The following is a 16,836-nucleotide window of genomic DNA, read 5'->3' on the forward strand; positions in this document are numbered from 1 at the left end:
GACTTAACCAAAAGTAAATTAGAATATCAATGGCCATTATGGGGAACTTTTGAACTCCTTAAGCTTACTTTTCTTAAAACTGAATTTTCTTAAAACCTATCAGAACCTGTCCCTTTAAAATTAAGCCTTCTGAAGATCCAGAGGCTAAACCCTTAATTCCTTATATTCTCTGGACTAAAGCTGAACTTTGAGCCATAGTCAAAGATTTTCCCAAAGTAACCAAAGATCCTCACAGATTTGCTGAGGAATTTAATATAGTCATTCAGACATAGGATATTACAGCCAGCAATGTCATCCTGTGGCACGAGGATACCCCCCCTTGCCTTAGAGCCACTATCACCACTGCCCTTTTAGTTAAGGCCACTGAGAAAACGGTTGTAGGATCCCCTTCATTTTCGTACCTCATGCAGTAGAAGCCCTCCTGAATTTTGAAGACAGTCAACCTAGTTCAGCCAGCTGCCTCATCTATGAAATCCTTTTGTTAACTGCTCCCCACATAATTCTTTTTACACTGTAATAACCTTAACCCTGCTACTTTTCTCCCCTCCATTACTGATGAAGTCCCTCACAACTGCTTAGCACTGACAGATCAAGTCCTCACTCCTCATGAAACTCCTGTGGGTAACACCGACTTCTCATGGTATACTGATGGTTCTCATTTAAAAGTTGACAATGGCAAATATTGTGCTGGGTATACTATTGCAACTTCTTTTGATATTGTTGAGGCAGCACCTTTACCTATGGCTACTTTGGCCCAACAGTCTGAATTATATGCTCTTACATGGGCCTGTACTTTAGACAAGGCAAAAGTGCCAATAGTTATACTGATAGTAGATGTGCTTTCAGAGTAGCTCATAATTTTGGAATGTTGTGGAAGCAATCAGGAATTATTGGATGCTATGCATTTTTTTTTCCTTTTTCTCCCCAAAGACCGCAGCACATAGTTGTAGATTCTAGTTGTGAGTGCCTCTGTGTGCTATGTGGGACACCGCCTCAGCATGGCCTGATGAATGATGCCATGTCTGCGCCCAGGATCTGAACCCGAGAAACCCTGGGCCACTGAAGCATGCAAATTTAACCACTCGGCCGGGGGCCAGCCCCTGGATGCTGTACTTTTACTTGCCACTTTAGCTATTATTAAGATCCTGGAACATTCTCAACTTGACTCTCTGGAAGGTAAAGGAAATTACTTGGCTGAAATTTCTGCAAGAATGCAGCCCTTGAAGGAACCAACAGCAGCCAAACCTCTGTCATGGTCCAAAGGGATATTTCCCCAAATAACAACTGCGAAAAACTGACTAAAGAAGTCCAACAATTGGTCTCAGCAAAGGAAAAATAAAATTAGAAATTCAACAATTGTTGGTTTTATTAAAAGAGAAAGCTCTGGTTCCTATCACATAACAATCCAGGCCTACTGGAGACTAAAATTCCTACTCCTAACCACTGTCACTGTACATGTATCAAACCATTGGTCTACTGACAAAATGATAAGATTCATGAATCAATATTGGTGGGGAAATATGAACAAGTCTGTAAAAAGTCCCACTTGTCCAAAATATAACCTAGGGAAGCCTGTTCATACTGTTCCTGGATATTTTAAACTGCCTAATGGACCATTCAAGGTTTGGCAAATGGATTTCATACAGCTTCCCCTGTCTTGCAGATATAAATGGTTTAGTTGTGGTTTGTATGTTTTCTCACTGGACTGAAGCCTTTCCTTGCAGATAGGCCACAGCCTTTTCTGTGGCTAAAGTCCTTTTAAAAAGAATTAGCCCTACCTGAGGAATTCCACTCAAGCTTCACAGTGATTGAGGAACTCACTTTACTGGTCAGGTACCTCAACAAGTCTGTGCCGTTTGGCCAGTTTTACAACACTCACTTTGTGCCTACCACCCTCAATCCTCTAAGTTAGTTGAACACACTAATGGTATTATTAAGACTCAGTTGGCAAAGTTTGTAGAAACCTTCTAAATACCTTGACCAAAAGCATTGCCATTCATCCCTCTAAATTTCAGATCTACCTGCTTTGGAACTCACAAACTCTCACTCTTTGACACCATCACAGGACACCCAATGTGTCCTGCCTCTTTTGACCCACAGCTGATAAAAGGAGATAACACTCCAATATTGTGAAGGCCTAACTGTTCTATTAACATTAACCACGTTTTGGTAGAGCAATCTTTTCACGGTGTGATCCAGGGAGACGACGACCTTGAGCATCATACCTTGCAATCTGGAGATTTTGTCTGTTGGAAAAGATGACTCCAGAAGGGCTCTCTTCAACCTTTCTGGAAAGGCCATTAGGTACTGTTAACTAACCCTTGTGCCACAAGGGAATAGACTCTTGGATTCATGTGACACATCTAAAGAAAGCACCAAACCCTGACTGGACCTGCACATCACCTGGTGACCTTAAAATAAAGACTTCTTGGAATTGAGGCAGATGACATCTGATGAGACAGCTTTCCCAAGATGTCCAGACCAGGCCCACTGGAAGTTTGTCTGCCAAACCTTTGATGATGACATAATGCTTCAGATGACCTCCAGTGCCTGTGATCTTGAAAGTATACGGACTTTAGAAAAGACAAACATCTGAAAGTTCTCCCTTCTATTCTTCCTGTTACTTAAGTGTGGCCTCAACAGGTTTCCAATCTGTGCACTTTCCCTCAGATATGACATGGGGGAAAAGCCCTTCCTGGCATGGAAGGCAAAATGTTGCTGAAACCAGAAAAACCTGATCCTCGATCACCAATGCTTTTACAGAAAGATCTTGATCAAAACGGGAAAATGTCAAATTAACAAACAAAACCCTCATTAAATTGGAGTTGGGAAGCCAAGAGGGGGAGCTCTCACACCCAACATTGATAGCAGAGCCTCCCCACCGGCGAGAAGCTCAGCCATTGAAAGCCACTACACATGAACTCTCAATTTCTCCTGCCACTCTGTTTACAACAGCCCTGCCAACTTCCTCTTCCCCTCTGTAAAAGAGTTTTTTTCTCCCTTGCTGCTGGGGGAATGGCAGCTGGCGTACCATGTTGCAGACGCCCTGTTGCAATTCTTTGCTGATTCTGAAGGAACACATTTTTGCTGGAGTAATAACTGGCTATTTGTTTAAGTTCAACAGAGGCAAGATAATAGGGTTAACCAAGTCCTGTGATTTATTCCTGACTTTAGGACAAAAGGGTGACCCATCACACATCTCACTTAGTGTTTATAACTGCACGTTGAGTGGAAGTTTACTTACTTTAATTAGAGAAAGTCACGGTTTATAACCCAAGCGAATACTGCTAATCCCACCAGGCTCAAGCTCCCCTGGTGTGGTCTTTTAAAGGCTACGAGTCCGAGTCCCTTCGGAGAGGTCTTCCACGTAAAACACAAACCTCTCCGGCGCCGAAGCCGCCAGAAAGACCTCTTCCTCAGCAGCTCTAGAGGCGACGACGAGGGCGCGCAGGGCCGGGCAGGCGCACCCGCGACCGAGACGGCCCGTTGCCATGACAACCAGAGCCGCGCGCCGGTGTGCGCCAACGGAAGCTCCGCGAGCGGAAGAGGCGCCTCTCCGCCCCCACGGCCGCGCATGCGCTAACGTAACCTCAGGCTCTGGGTTGAGGCCCTCACTTTGTCGTCACAGGGCAGATGATCAGGGTGCGTCGGCCTCTTTCCTCTCCCTCTACCGTGGGCCTTTCCCCTCCCCCTCCATTCTCCTCCCTTTTCCCCTCCCCTGGTCCCTCGTTCTTCTCTCTCCTTCCTCTCTCCCTCCCTCCCGCGGTCCCAGCCCACCCCTACTTCCGGTCCGCGGCCGCCGGCGGAAGGGTGTTCCGCCTCTTCCGCCTTTACGGCGGCGGCGGCGGCGGCGGCGGCGGCGGCGCCTGCGCGTGCCCTGTCAGGGTCAGCTGGCGGGTTCCCTGGGCCGTCCACCTGCGCGTCACGGAGCCGCGCCGCGGGGGTCGATGGCGATGAACTATAACGCCAAGGATGAAGTGGACGGTGGGCCCCCGGGTGCCCCTGGGGGCGCCGCCAAGAACCGGAGACCGGATAACACGGCCTTCAAACAGCAGAGGCTGCCGGCTTGGCAGCCCATCCTCACGGCCGGCACAGTGCTACCCACCTTCTTCATCATCGGCCTCATTTTCATCCCCATTGGCATCGGCATCTTCGTCACCTCCAACAACATCCGCGAGATCGAGGTGAGCGGAGGCCGGCGGCGCGTCCTCGGGCCTGGAGGTCGGCCCGGGCCCGCCCTCCCCGCGTCTTGCTCTCTTCCCCGTTTTCTCGTTCTCTTCCTGCGGGCCCCCTGAATTTGCGGGTTTGTCCGAGCTTCCTCTTGCTGGCGATTTACCCGATTAGAGACGGGAATGTTGAACGCGGTTGGGCGAAGAAGGCTTTTAATGGGCGCTTTGTGTGGTTCCGGGGTGCGGATTTTACTGCCAGCGGAGGTTTAAAAAAACAGAGAGAAGTGGAGAACTGAAAGTTATCGCAGAATGTAACTCCAGGAGAATTGACATGGTTAGAGTGCCATTACCTGCGGGGGGATTATCCCAGGACACAGAGGTTAACACTTTGGCCATTGTTGGGAAGAGGACCCAGAGTCATAGAGGTGTTGATGATTTTTATGTAAAGAAGTTGTCGTATCGTACCAAGTCACATCTTAGGACATATGACGGAAGTGTGCACAGTACCTTTCATTTTGGGCTAATAGGTGCTTTTAGTTGTAGGGCATGATATAGATAAAGGTAACCTGAAACTTCAATTCCGGTTTGGCTTTTAGGCTGCGTTTATTAATAACCATGTCCTACATTTGCCCTAGTCTTTTCTTCCTGATTTTAAACTTTAAAAAGAAGAATCAATGATCACACACAGAGAATAAGTTGTGCACTGTCTTCTGAACATTTTACTGGCAAAAGACATGATAGACAAACTTGGGGAAGCATCTTGACTTCTGTCAGAGCAGCTGTCATAGTACCGTGATCCATCTGCAGTGGTGAAGATAGGATGATAGTAAAATGTAGATACTTTGTATAGATGCCCACTATTAAACATCTGCTCGTCCTCTTTTCTTGAATATTTGAGGGTATTTTTGTCTGTTTGAAGAGGCAGGAACTGACATCAAGTTCTCTTGATTTCTTCTGTACCAGGTTTTGTCATTTTCCCCCTCATTTTATTAATTACTTTTAAATTTATTAATTACTTTTAAATTTTAAATTTATGTGATTTAACGGGGCTTTCAGAGTAATTTTATTTCAACTGCAGGAATAGGCATAAAGATAACTGTTTTCCAGTTTAATTTACAGTGTTACCTCTGAAAACAAAGTCAATATATTTTTTAATTGTACAGTGCTCATTTCATTGTTAATAACAGTAATAAGAGTAGTATCGATAGCATCGTTTTTAAATCTTTTATTAAAACTTTATTTTCAGTTTAATAACTAGGGAAAATGTTAGTTTGTTTTTTCAGCGTGTATTTTTATCTCCCTAATAGTACTTCAAATATGGTACTTCTTATTCTCCCAGCCACACTAGGATCACACACATCAGGATATGAGCAAAGTGGTGTAATGCAAGGACCATGGGCTCTAGGCTGGAGTCAGGTAGAGCTGGGTTTAAATTCAAGCTCACTTACTCAGCTAGTAGCTCAGTTTCTTGGAAAACTTAGCCTCTCAGAGTCTCAGTTTCCTCACCTGTAAAATAGGTAAATAATGCCTATCTTGTAAGATGCAAGAATTAGAACAATGTAGTAGATAAGATTCCTGGCACTAAGTTTGTACAATGAATAATTACTGTTTTGATGATCCCTAATCAGGAGTAGAGAAATAGAGTTAGAAGGGTTGACAGTTGCTGGTAAGTTAGAAGAGTATTGTAAAATTGTGACAGAAACCCAAATGCAGATGTCTTGATTCCCAGCCTTAAGCTTTCACACTACCCTAGGAGCCTTACTGCAGTGTTAGTAGTTAAGTAGAAGAAAATAATTTAACTTAGAAATTTGATTATCTTATTTAAACTTCTTAAGATATTAAGATGAACGTAGCAATAATTTGGAATTTTATATGATTGCTTTTTATTAAATTATCAGAATGCAATCTGTTAATATTTACTATACTATGAAAATAAATACTTTTGTTTAAAATTTTGAGATTCTGAAATAAGATTCTTCATACTAAGTATTTGGTGAAGATTGGAATTTCTTAAATCATTCTCATATATATAATTCTGGTTTCCAGTTGCCTGAAGAGTCCGCGGCATTTTACTCTGGTTCAGAGGGCAGTCCGGGCATTGGAGTTGAAGTCCCAGCTGTGTTACTCTGTAGTTTGTGATCTTAGGCATATTTTTAAGTCTCAGTTTTTTTACTTGAAGAACCAAAAGATTCAGACTAGATGATCTTTAAGATGCTGTTCAACTGTAAAATTCTGTAACTTCCAGCTTTAATGTGATTAAAAAAATGCATGTTCAAATTATGTCACTTTTGGAACCAGAGGAAATGAAAATGAGGAATGATTAGAAATTTTGTACCAACACTGACATATAGTTGTGCAAATAGAATAAAAAAATTTTTTTTAAATTTGATTGTTAAATATGTAGAAAACTGGTTCTGAATTGAATCTGGAGTTGCTAGAAAAAGCTGGGGAACTTTCCGAAAATACACATGCTTATTTCCACTTGCTCTCTGCCCTTCGTTAGGCCCTAGTTTATTTTAAATATGTTGAAGGTTATTAAAAGTGAATGAGTAAGGAGCAATTGTTGACAGTATTCACTTTCATGCTGTAAGTTGCTCATACCTCTTTGGCTTATTTTCTCATTTTTGAAAATTTTAAGAACTTTCATTGCTGTGTTACATCAAATTACTAGGCCAAAGGAGACTTGTCAAGCGAGAATACTTTTGTAATATAGCTTTAAGTGCTAAGATCAGAAATCCAAACTTTTTAGGTATAAAAATCGGTGGGTATTTATCCTTCTTCCGGAAATGTTATGCTAAAGAATTACTACTCTTGTAAAGCTCTTTGGGCTCTCTTGAAAAAGATGTGAAAAGATATTTTAAAATTTTAATGTTTATATTTAGCAGTATATTTCCCTCCCACCCCCTTTTAGGTTTGTGTATCTTGTTTAGTCTTTAGATTTTCCATAATCTAATAAAATGGGGTTGTTAGAAAACCAGAGTTGTTAATTTTATCCTTCATAAGAAAACATTTTAAACATTTAATATTTCATTTAGTATCAGCAGCAAGGAATGAGTATTTCCTTTAATTTGGCGGTTGTTGGAGTCAGGCACATCTTTCTACCACAAAGGTCTGTTCCAGTCTAGGGCCGTTGTTGGTGAGGCTGAGCTGTTAATTAAATAGCCCTAACTTGAAAAAGATAATGAAATATTCTAAACTTTTGCAAAGGCGTGAAGGTATATATTTTTAAATTAATGGTTAGAATTGGATGAGGACATTATTGAGAGTAGTATTCAGAGTAAATCTAAAAACTAAACATTTACTTCAAATTAATATTGCCAAAAGTGTTCAAGATACATTTTCATTACCCCACTCCCCCCAGACACACGTTTGATAGAGAAACCCTAACTTTCCTCTTCACATTATTATTTCATTTACTGTCCTAATTAAATAATTCTGGTTATCTTCTGTTTCCCTACTTTCTGATAAAAATATGCTTTTATCTGTTTTTACTCCTGTGTAATTTGGATTCTTAGATTCTAAGGTTTTTTTGTTTTTGTTTTTGTTTTGAGGAAGATTAGCCCTGAGCTAACATCCCCTGCCAATCCTCCTCTTTTTGCTGAGGAAGACTGATCTTGAGCTAACATCCATGCCCTTCTTCTTCTATTTTGTATGTGGGACGCCTGCCACAGCATGGCTTGATAAGTGGTGTGTAGGTCCATGCCTGGAATCCGAACTGGCAAACCCTGGGCCACCGAAGAAGAGCGTGCCAACTTAACTGCTGTGCTACCCAGCCAGCCCCCTAGATTCTAAGATTTTAAGAGGATTAAATTTCTTTTCTGCATTTAGTATTCATTGTTTATACTTAGCCTATAACTAAGAGTCAAGGAAGAATTAATTGTTTTGTAGAAATGATTGTTAAAGATTAGGCACTTTAAGAAGTTTAAAGATTTTGGTGTTTAAATGAATTGCAGTTGCTTAGAAGCTGCCTCTTGGAAGTTAAGAGGTCTGTAGTGTTAGTGTTCTGTTTCTCAGGTAACTTTAGTACTTAGAGCGAGGCATGACAAAGTAAATGTGGTCGGCCAGACTATTTTGTAAGGCCCAGGAACTGAGAATGGTTTTACAGATGAACATTTGCGATTGATTCGATAATAGGAAACACTAACTTTGAACCCCAATTATGTGAAATGTTATCCCCCTAAAATAATTCCATTCTTATTAGTAGACCTATATTACCAGAAAATTGTACACAATTGTTATTATATTTTGAATTTAATCAGTAAAAATTTGTGCAAATTTGTTCTCTCTCTTGTTATATAAGAACCTTACGTATATCCTCGCCCTTGCCTCCTGGTTTGCAAATCCTAAAATAGTTACTTTCTGGCCCTTTACAGAAAAGAATCTCCTGTGTTTGAGTTACAGTTTGAAAGAAACATAATGGCAAATTTAGCATTTGTTACAAAAATAGTAGTGTTTAATTTATACATTCTAATCCTCAATCATCTTTGAAGGTAGTGTTACTGAACCAAAGTGGGTTCCCTTCCTGGTGAGTTAAAAATCAGACTGTCCACCAGAAGTAGTTGTCCCATGAAGTAGGGTTTATCTGCAGCAAATAGGAGACCACACGGAATCATTTCTGAAGTTGCGATTTTCCCTAGGGACCTTTTATTTAAGATGAGGAATGAATATTCAGAAGGGAGAGGTGGGGTTTGCTTGCGCAGGCTCGGTTGGAGAACATGCTTCCACACACACTGCAGGTTATGGGAATAAGGCCTCAGCTCCTCCTGCAGAGGAGATCTGAGCACTGAAAATGAGGCAAAGGTCATCTCTTGGGACTTTTCGGCCCATATACACAGGCGCGGCTCTTGTTTTGGGATTTGGAGTGATTCACAGTGGTTGGTGATTACATCTCTTATCGTAAGAACAAAAAAAAAAATTAGAGAAACAGTTAAATGCTTCTGAAACCTCCCTGAGTTCCGCCGGGTGATTAGTCGGTGACAGTAGGTGTAAGGATCCCTGATGATCACTTATGTTCTTCCTTCATGTGTACGACTTTGATAGATAGAAATTACCTTAGCTAAACTTACCATTAAACTTGGCTCCAGTGACATCATTCTTCCTTTCTTTGTCACAGTCAGGTGAAGTTCAAGCAACTGAAAGAAAATTGCTTTTGAAACTTTTACTTTAGTTACCTTTTGTCCTCATTCAAGCCTCTGGAAAGGGCTCCAGGCAGCTTCTTTAGTCTGGGACTGTCAGTTCAAAGAGGCACTTAAAATGCCATTTTTAACTTAGTCTAATTAGTACTTAAAATGATTTACCTTCTTACTCAGCATTTTGTTGAGTGACCTGTTTAGGTCTTTTATTGATTTCCTTTAAGACAGATTTACATTCAAAAATGAAAGTTTTCCAGTCCTTATGCAGTGTAAAAATTGCACGTCCTTCAAATTCCTCCTTTCCCACCATGTTAAATTCAGTTTGTTTCATAGGAGTAAGATGTATTTTTGGAATTACTAAGAAGAAATGCCAATTTGATTGGGGGAACAATTACAGTGGTAGCAAAATAAAGCTGAGAAATATGATAACTCTTAAACTAATCATCTGCTTCTGTTCTGTTTTGCCTCTGGTTCTTTGTGTTTTGTTGTTAAGTTAAGGGGCAGGTCTTCACCTTATCATTGTATTCTGCACCATGCCTTGTATGCTTTGACGTGTAATAAGCATTAATTTTTAAAAATAAGAGAATTGTAGTTTCTCTCCCACCTAGTAGCCTCTTTCTTTCTAGGATAAGTTATCTTTATTTTTTTTAAAGATTGGCACTGAGGTAACATCTGTTGCCAATCTTTTTTTCTTCTTCTTCTCCCCGATCTCCCTAGTACATAGTTGCATATTTTAGTTGCGGTCCTTCTAGTGCTGGCATGTGGGACGCCACCTCAGCGTGGCCTGATGAGCCATGCCATGTCAGCTCCCAGGATCTGAACCAGTGAAACCCTGGGCCAGTGAAGCGGAGCACGCGAACTTAACTTATCCTTGGGGCTGGCCCCGTGGCCAAGTGGTTATCTTTAGAATGAACATTTTTTTCCCCCTACCTTTATTGAGGTATCATTGACAAATAAAAATTATGTGTGTTTAAGGTGTTCAGTTTGATGGTTTGATATACATATACATTGTGAAATCATTGCTATAGTCAAAGGTAATTAACACATCCATCATCTTTCATTGTTCCGTTTTGCTTTTGGTGTGGTGATAACACTTAAGATCTACTCTCTTCTCAAAGACAAGAGGATAACAAGTGTTGGTGAGGGTATAGAGAAGAGGAAACCCTTGTGGAATGTAAGTTGGTACAGCCATTATGGAAAACAGTATGGAGAATCCTCAGAAAATTAAAAAATAGAACTGCCATACAATCCAGCAGTCCCGCTACTGAGTATATATCCAAAGGAAATGAAATCGGTATCTCAAAGAGGTATCTGCACTCTCATGTTCACAAACTTTGTTTTTATACCCAGCAGATTTTATTACAGTATGGACATTAGGTCCAGCTACCACTGGATTTTAGCTGATAAAGGATATGGTGGGTTTTTTTTTTTTGTGTGTGTGTGTGTGTGTGGTGAGGAAGATTGGCTCTAAGCTAACATCTCTTGCCACCCTTCCTCTTTTTGCTTCAGGAAGTTTGTCACTGAGCTGACATCTATGCCAGTCTTCCTCTATTTTATGTGGAATGCTGCCACAGTGTGGCTTGACGAGTGGTGCTAGGTCCGTGCCTGGGATCCGAACCTGTGAACCCTGGACCACTGAAGCAGAACGTGGGAACTTAATTACTATGCCACCTGGCCGGCCCCAACTTTCTCTGTATTTCTGAATGTCTTTTCCCCATTCCCTTTGCCCTTTTCTTAGTTTATGCTCTGAACATTTCTCCCCTGGATTATTGCAAGTAGCATTCTGTTTTCTTTGCTTCTAGTCAGACATTTTCTTTAGTCTTTCTGTGCATTACTGCCAGAGTAATCTCTCTAAAAGCCTAAGTTGGAATATTTCATTCTTCTGCTTAAAATTTCTCCTGTGGCTCCCTCTAGCATTCAGGATAATGTTCAAACCCCATAATATAAAATGTTATTTCCTTCATGATAGGCTACTTTCTACTTCTCTAGCCTGATCTCCTCTCACTCCATTACCCTTTGCTCTGGCCATAGCCAACTCCTGTCATTTCTGGAATGTGTCATGCTACTAGATCTACTTGAAAGAGCCTTCCTTGTTTTTCAAATTTCATTCCTATCAACACTACGGAAATCTTCCCTGGTTCCTCCCTTTTCCCAGCTGACATATATGCGTCTCTCAGGTTCCATAAGTTCTAGTTTATGGCCTGTCATAACACATTATCAAGTTATATCCTGTAATTATTGGCTAATGTGGCTTTCTATTCCACTAGTCTGTAAATCTTTTGTGGCACCAACAATGTATTTTTTCCATTATGTATTCCCATCCTATAGCACAATGCTTGGTATCTAATTGGGGCTAAGATTGTAGCCGCCCCTGACACAGGAAGGGTTAATAATCACTGGAAAAAGCTTGCCAACAAACTGTGACCCGGAGGTGAGAAGGCCGGTTAGCCAATGACGGGTAAGAACCCCTGGGGGGGGCAACGCCAGGCGGCGGCCGCCCGGGGGCACAGATGATGGAGAAACGATATCGATATCGGGAGCAAGAGGGACCGTTGCCTAAGAGACCTTGCCTGCTCCGAGATAAAAATATAGGAGCACAGCAATAACATGATAATATCAAAACAGAGGCCAAGGGAGGGCTCCTTGAGAAATCACTAAGAATTCTTGGCATTCGCTAATTACTTCATCCAGAACACCTGTGTATGTTTAACAGCTGTAAGCTATGTATATATTGAAATGCTGGTTATAATAAACTCAGAGTGGCCATCAGCCCTCTCCGCATCTATCCTGATGTGTACATTGGATTGTGACACCGACAAAGATGTTTGAATGAGTTAATTAATTAAACTCAGTGGATACAATCCAGAAATTTTAAAACAGTTTATTGAGAGTTTATTGATCATCTAAATGGTATTGTGGGTCTGAAGGAGTTGTTGAAATTAGCCAAGGAAAATGTTATATGTTACAAGATCACATTTGTATAACCGCAATATTCATCTGTATCTAAAGGCAAAACCAGTTTGCTTGTTGAACAGTAATCCAGAGAGTGCTGAAAATTTAGCCAACAGGTTGATTGGCAAATGTCACAGCCAAGGAGGCAGTGCATGATTTAAGAATGGCATAAAATAACCCCCCACAAATGTTTTTGAGTCTTATTTTAGAAGGAAATACTTTTGTATACTTACTAGTGCTGAAAAATTGGAAACCATAGACCAACCACCAATTACATAGATTTTTAGTTTAATTTCTAAAATTAATTAAAATGTAAGGATCATTCTGTGACATTATAGCGTAATAACAGTATTCATTAATATACCAAGTTGCCTGTTGTTTTAAGCTCTCAAGTCTCACATTATATATGATTATATTTAGTTTTGAAAACATTTTTAGAAATTATTTGTTTTTACTTGATTTTTAAAAAGATATAATGTACTTTTTCTTCTCCCTTTTAAAACACTAGCATGAGGTCTCAAAGTTTGATCTATGGTGGAAACAATGAGAGTCAAATTCAAGGATACTAAGTATATTGCTAAGGAAGAATGGGCAGAACTTGGAGACTGATACCAAAGGTGACGCCAAGGTTTTAAGCTTGGATGCTTGGGACAGTGGTGGTACCATTTCCAGGTATCAGAACACCGCAGTTGGATGTGAGATTAAGGGATTCAGTGAACCACCACTGTTTATTTTTTTACAGTCAAGCTTTTAGTGAAGCTTGACCAAAAAAGATAAACAAATCATGTATGTATGGCTTAATTTTCAAAAGATTGCCATGGAATTGAAATAGATAGAGATGGTAAGAGGTTCAAGTGAAGATACGCAACCACGTAAATACGTCTAGGAATATAAAAATGGGACTGGGGGTGGGTGGAGATAAGACCAGTGACGATTTAGAGGATAACGTATGGGTGGCATGTGAGGCAGCGTGAGGTTGTTGTCAGAAAGTATCGCTGGAGACAAAGGTACCACTAATATTGGAATGTCACTTTTATGATTATACAAAAACAATGTTTCATGTAGAAAAGACCATGTGTTTCCTCAATAGAAAGCCCTTCTTTATTCATATTAATTGCTTATGTTCCTTTGATCTACCCTACCATATAGGGTGGAGCATAATTAGCAAAGTCCTTTTTATCAGTTCTATCCTAGGCAGTTTTTATAACTTGATATCTTAGTAAGACTTTTTCTTTTCCTCCCCAAAGCCCCAGTACCTAGTTGTATATTCTAGTTGCAAGTGCTTCTGGTTCTTCTGTATGAGCTGCCACCGCAGCATGGCTACTGACAGACAGTAGAGTGGTTCTGCAACTGGGAACCGAACCTGGGCCACGGAAGTGGAGCACACCATCAGGGCTGGCTTCTTAGTAAGGCTTTTAAGGGTAAACTAAAACTTCACCTTGGAATTTATTTTTTTTTTGTAGAAATGAGTTAAATGCCGTATATGAAAATTTAGTGTATGAAAGTTTGTATCATAAAATTCTACTTCAATCTTTAAAAGTTAAGATGGTCCTGGGATGACATCTACCTATTGTAACAAAGTTGTTGTTTTTAATCTATATTTTAGATGAAAGTATGAAGATTTGCTAGGATATCAGCTTATTAACGATTGGTCCCAATTTTATTTTAAAATACATTTTTTAAATTGACTTCCATCTTTCTAAATTACCATATTATGCATGTTATTCAAGATTATGGGAAGCAGCAGTGCAGTCTAATGGAAGAACAACCTTGGAGCTAGACAGATAGGAGTCTGTCACTGTTATTGATTGAATTGTATCATCCAAAAAGGTATGTTGAAATCCTAGCTCCTAGTACCTGTGAATGTGACTTTATTTGGAAATAGAGTCATTGCAGATGTCATCAAGTTCAGAGGAGGTCATTCGGGTGGGTTCCTATCCAATATGACTGGTGTCCTTATAAGAAGAGACAGACATGCACAGAGGGAAGATGATGTGAAGACAGAGACATAAGGAGAATCAGGTGACAGAGGCAGAGTGGAGGTGATATAGCTGTAAGCCAAAGAAGTCAGGGGAATGCTGGCCACTGCCAGAGGCTAGAAAGGCAAGGAAGGTTTGTGCCCAGGATCTCAGAGGGAGTATAGCCCTGCTGACACCTTGAAATCAGTCTTTTAGCCTCCAACTGTAAAAGAATAAATTTATTTGGTTCTAAGATACCCAGTTTGTGGCGATTTGTTACCGCAGCCCTAGGAAACGAGTATAGTCACATGCCAGCTGTTTGGTTTTGGGCAGTCATTTAGGCTCTCAATGTCAGTTTCCTCTCTGTAAAAGAGAACAGTTCTGGCGTGGAGTAGACATTTGAGAAGTAATAGCTAGCTTTGCTGTTGCTGTGCTTTCTTCGAAGATAATTTACACTTATGTGCTACCTAAGTCATTCATTATTCATTTCCAAGTGTGAGATTGAGACTTACTGATTGAACTAGAAGTAAACACTTTGTCTGTGGTCTCCACTTAGAATCTCTTATTTACAGAAACATAACAACAAATTTCGTATGACCCATAGAATTTTATTAGGATATGAAGGATTAAACTTGTTCTGTAGCTATAAGTCTAGAACTCAGCTTTTGATTTTTTAAAACTAATCTTCACAAATAAAATAATCTAGAGTGACTGAAATTTTAAAAAAATTCATTCAACTACTAACTTTTAAGAGGCTGTAAATAGTTTAAATATGGATGTTTACTTCTCTCTTCTGCACCCTTTATCTGATGAGTATTTTTGAGGGGAATTTTTCTACATTGATGTATTACCTATTTAATAAAAACAAAGCATTTAAATACTTAAAAACCTGTTGTCCAGTACTCCAGGAGGCCCTGCTGCCCTGTGTGCCCCTTTGACTTCTCTCACCTTCACGGCGCATATCCACCTTCCTTCCTCCCAGGGCCTGGACTGTACAGATCACTCAGTCTACAGTCCTAGCAGTCTCTGTGGAAAACTCAGTGATAACCTCATTGTCGAGCCTTGGGTAGGCAGCAGTGTAACTTGCGTCACTTCCTCTGAGGCAGGAACCTGGACAGCTGCTCAGCCTTTATGGCCTTCTCTTTTTGCTTAAGATCTCTCAGTGACAAAGGAGAGAAATTGGCTGCTGTGGTTGGCACTAGTATGACTCGTAAAACTAAAATACCCACTCTAGTCACTTAGAGCAGGGTTAATGTCGTGACCTTCCTAGTCTGCCCTATCTGTTGTCAACTGAATGAGCTTCCTTGTTGCTACTGGTGCTGCTGTACCTCAGCGTGGACCAGTGTCTGCGAAGAGGGGCTGTCTCCTGAAGCTTTCAATGCTGCCGTTACTGAGAATTCTAGGACTGGGCCACACTGTTCTTGTTTATAGTAGTTCGAAGTCACTAAAGCTACCTGTTTAGCTTCTATTCTGCAGTCTAATTCCACTTTTATGTTTTTTGAGATCTAAATTTTCTTTATTACTGATTGCCAATTGTTTTATAAATGGACACTGTAGAAAAATTAGATGTGTTAACTGGAGAACCCTTCATTGGTTCTCAGATCTTTATCTCTAACTCAGAGCTTTATTTTAAGTCCTAGACTCTTATATCTTTTGGATTTGTTCATGTGCTGAGCCCTCAGTTAGAAATATAGTTCCTTTTGGTACTGTCTCTCTGTAGATGACATCCGCTCATCAGCCCTCGTGGAGAAGTTTTGATTGCTACATTAGGTTATGTGTTTCCATAGTACCTGTCCTTCTTTTATCAACACATGCATTCCATTGTAATGACTGTTTTCTGTATGAGGTCTGGTACTGGGCTAAGTCTCCATTGCCTGGAACCTACAGGCACTCAGTAAATATTAATTTAATGAATGATGACTTCATGATGGAGCATTCAGGAAGAAATGAAAGTCTCATTTTCTAGATTCTTTTCAAATCTGTTCTTATACAAATATTTGATTATGTTAGCTTCCTCAAAAGCCTCTCCAATTCCTTACTCCTTGCAGGTGCTTTTTAACACTCAGGGTTACTTAGCTTTCAGAGACTTCCTTGTCAGTAGCAGAAACCAACTCTGCGTAGTTGGGAGGGAGGTCGGGTAGCTGTCACACAGAATGCCTGGGAAGTCTGGAGTAGCAGGCGTGGAGACGGGTGGGAAGTGAAGGAAGTTTGGAAGCCGAAACTGGCTCAGCTGCCACAGCTGCTGCCGAGTTCTCTCTACTAGACTACGACTGCAGCGGCTCAGCCCACCCCGCCCACTCTTGTCCTTGTCTTCCAAGCTCCAGTGATTTCTATGGAGTTGTAATCATCCAGTCTCAGTGAGGATTGATCCAGATCTTGGGCTTTTGTACTGGCTGCCTAGCTTAGGGGGAGGAAGGGCTCGTTTGCCCCTTTGGCTTCTGAAGTGGAAGATGGAGCCCTGCCTCCCTCCAAAACTCTCGAAATGGAGAGTTCCACAGTACTGGGAAGTGTGTTTGTATGCTAGGCAGCTTAGTAACAACAAAAATCACAATTATCCCCCAGAGATGTTTTTCATTCTTATAATCTGAAGGTCCTGTGTTTGTACATCAGAAAGGGTGATATGTC

The 16,836-nt window shown here is 40.8% G+C and overlaps 1 protein-coding gene across 1 annotated transcript in view; it reads left to right on the forward strand.

The window, feature by feature from the left end:
* The first annotated feature begins 3,476 nt into the window (after positions 1-3,476).
* The window catches only part of TMEM30A (transmembrane protein 30A), a 30,600-nt gene continuing 17,240 nt past the window's right edge, over positions 3,477-16,836 (forward strand). The window contains exon 1 of the mRNA XM_046675706.1: positions 3,477-4,184. Within this exon, the coding sequence (XP_046531662.1) occupies positions 3,492-4,184 (693 nt within the window). The 5' untranslated portion in view covers positions 3,477-3,491. The remainder of the gene's footprint in view (positions 4,185-16,836) is intronic.

The sequence above is a fragment of the Equus quagga genome, chromosome 11 (assembly GCF_021613505.1).
Source record: "Equus quagga isolate Etosha38 chromosome 11, UCLA_HA_Equagga_1.0, whole genome shotgun sequence".
Classification (NCBI taxonomy): Eukaryota; Metazoa; Chordata; class Mammalia; order Perissodactyla; family Equidae; genus Equus; species Equus quagga.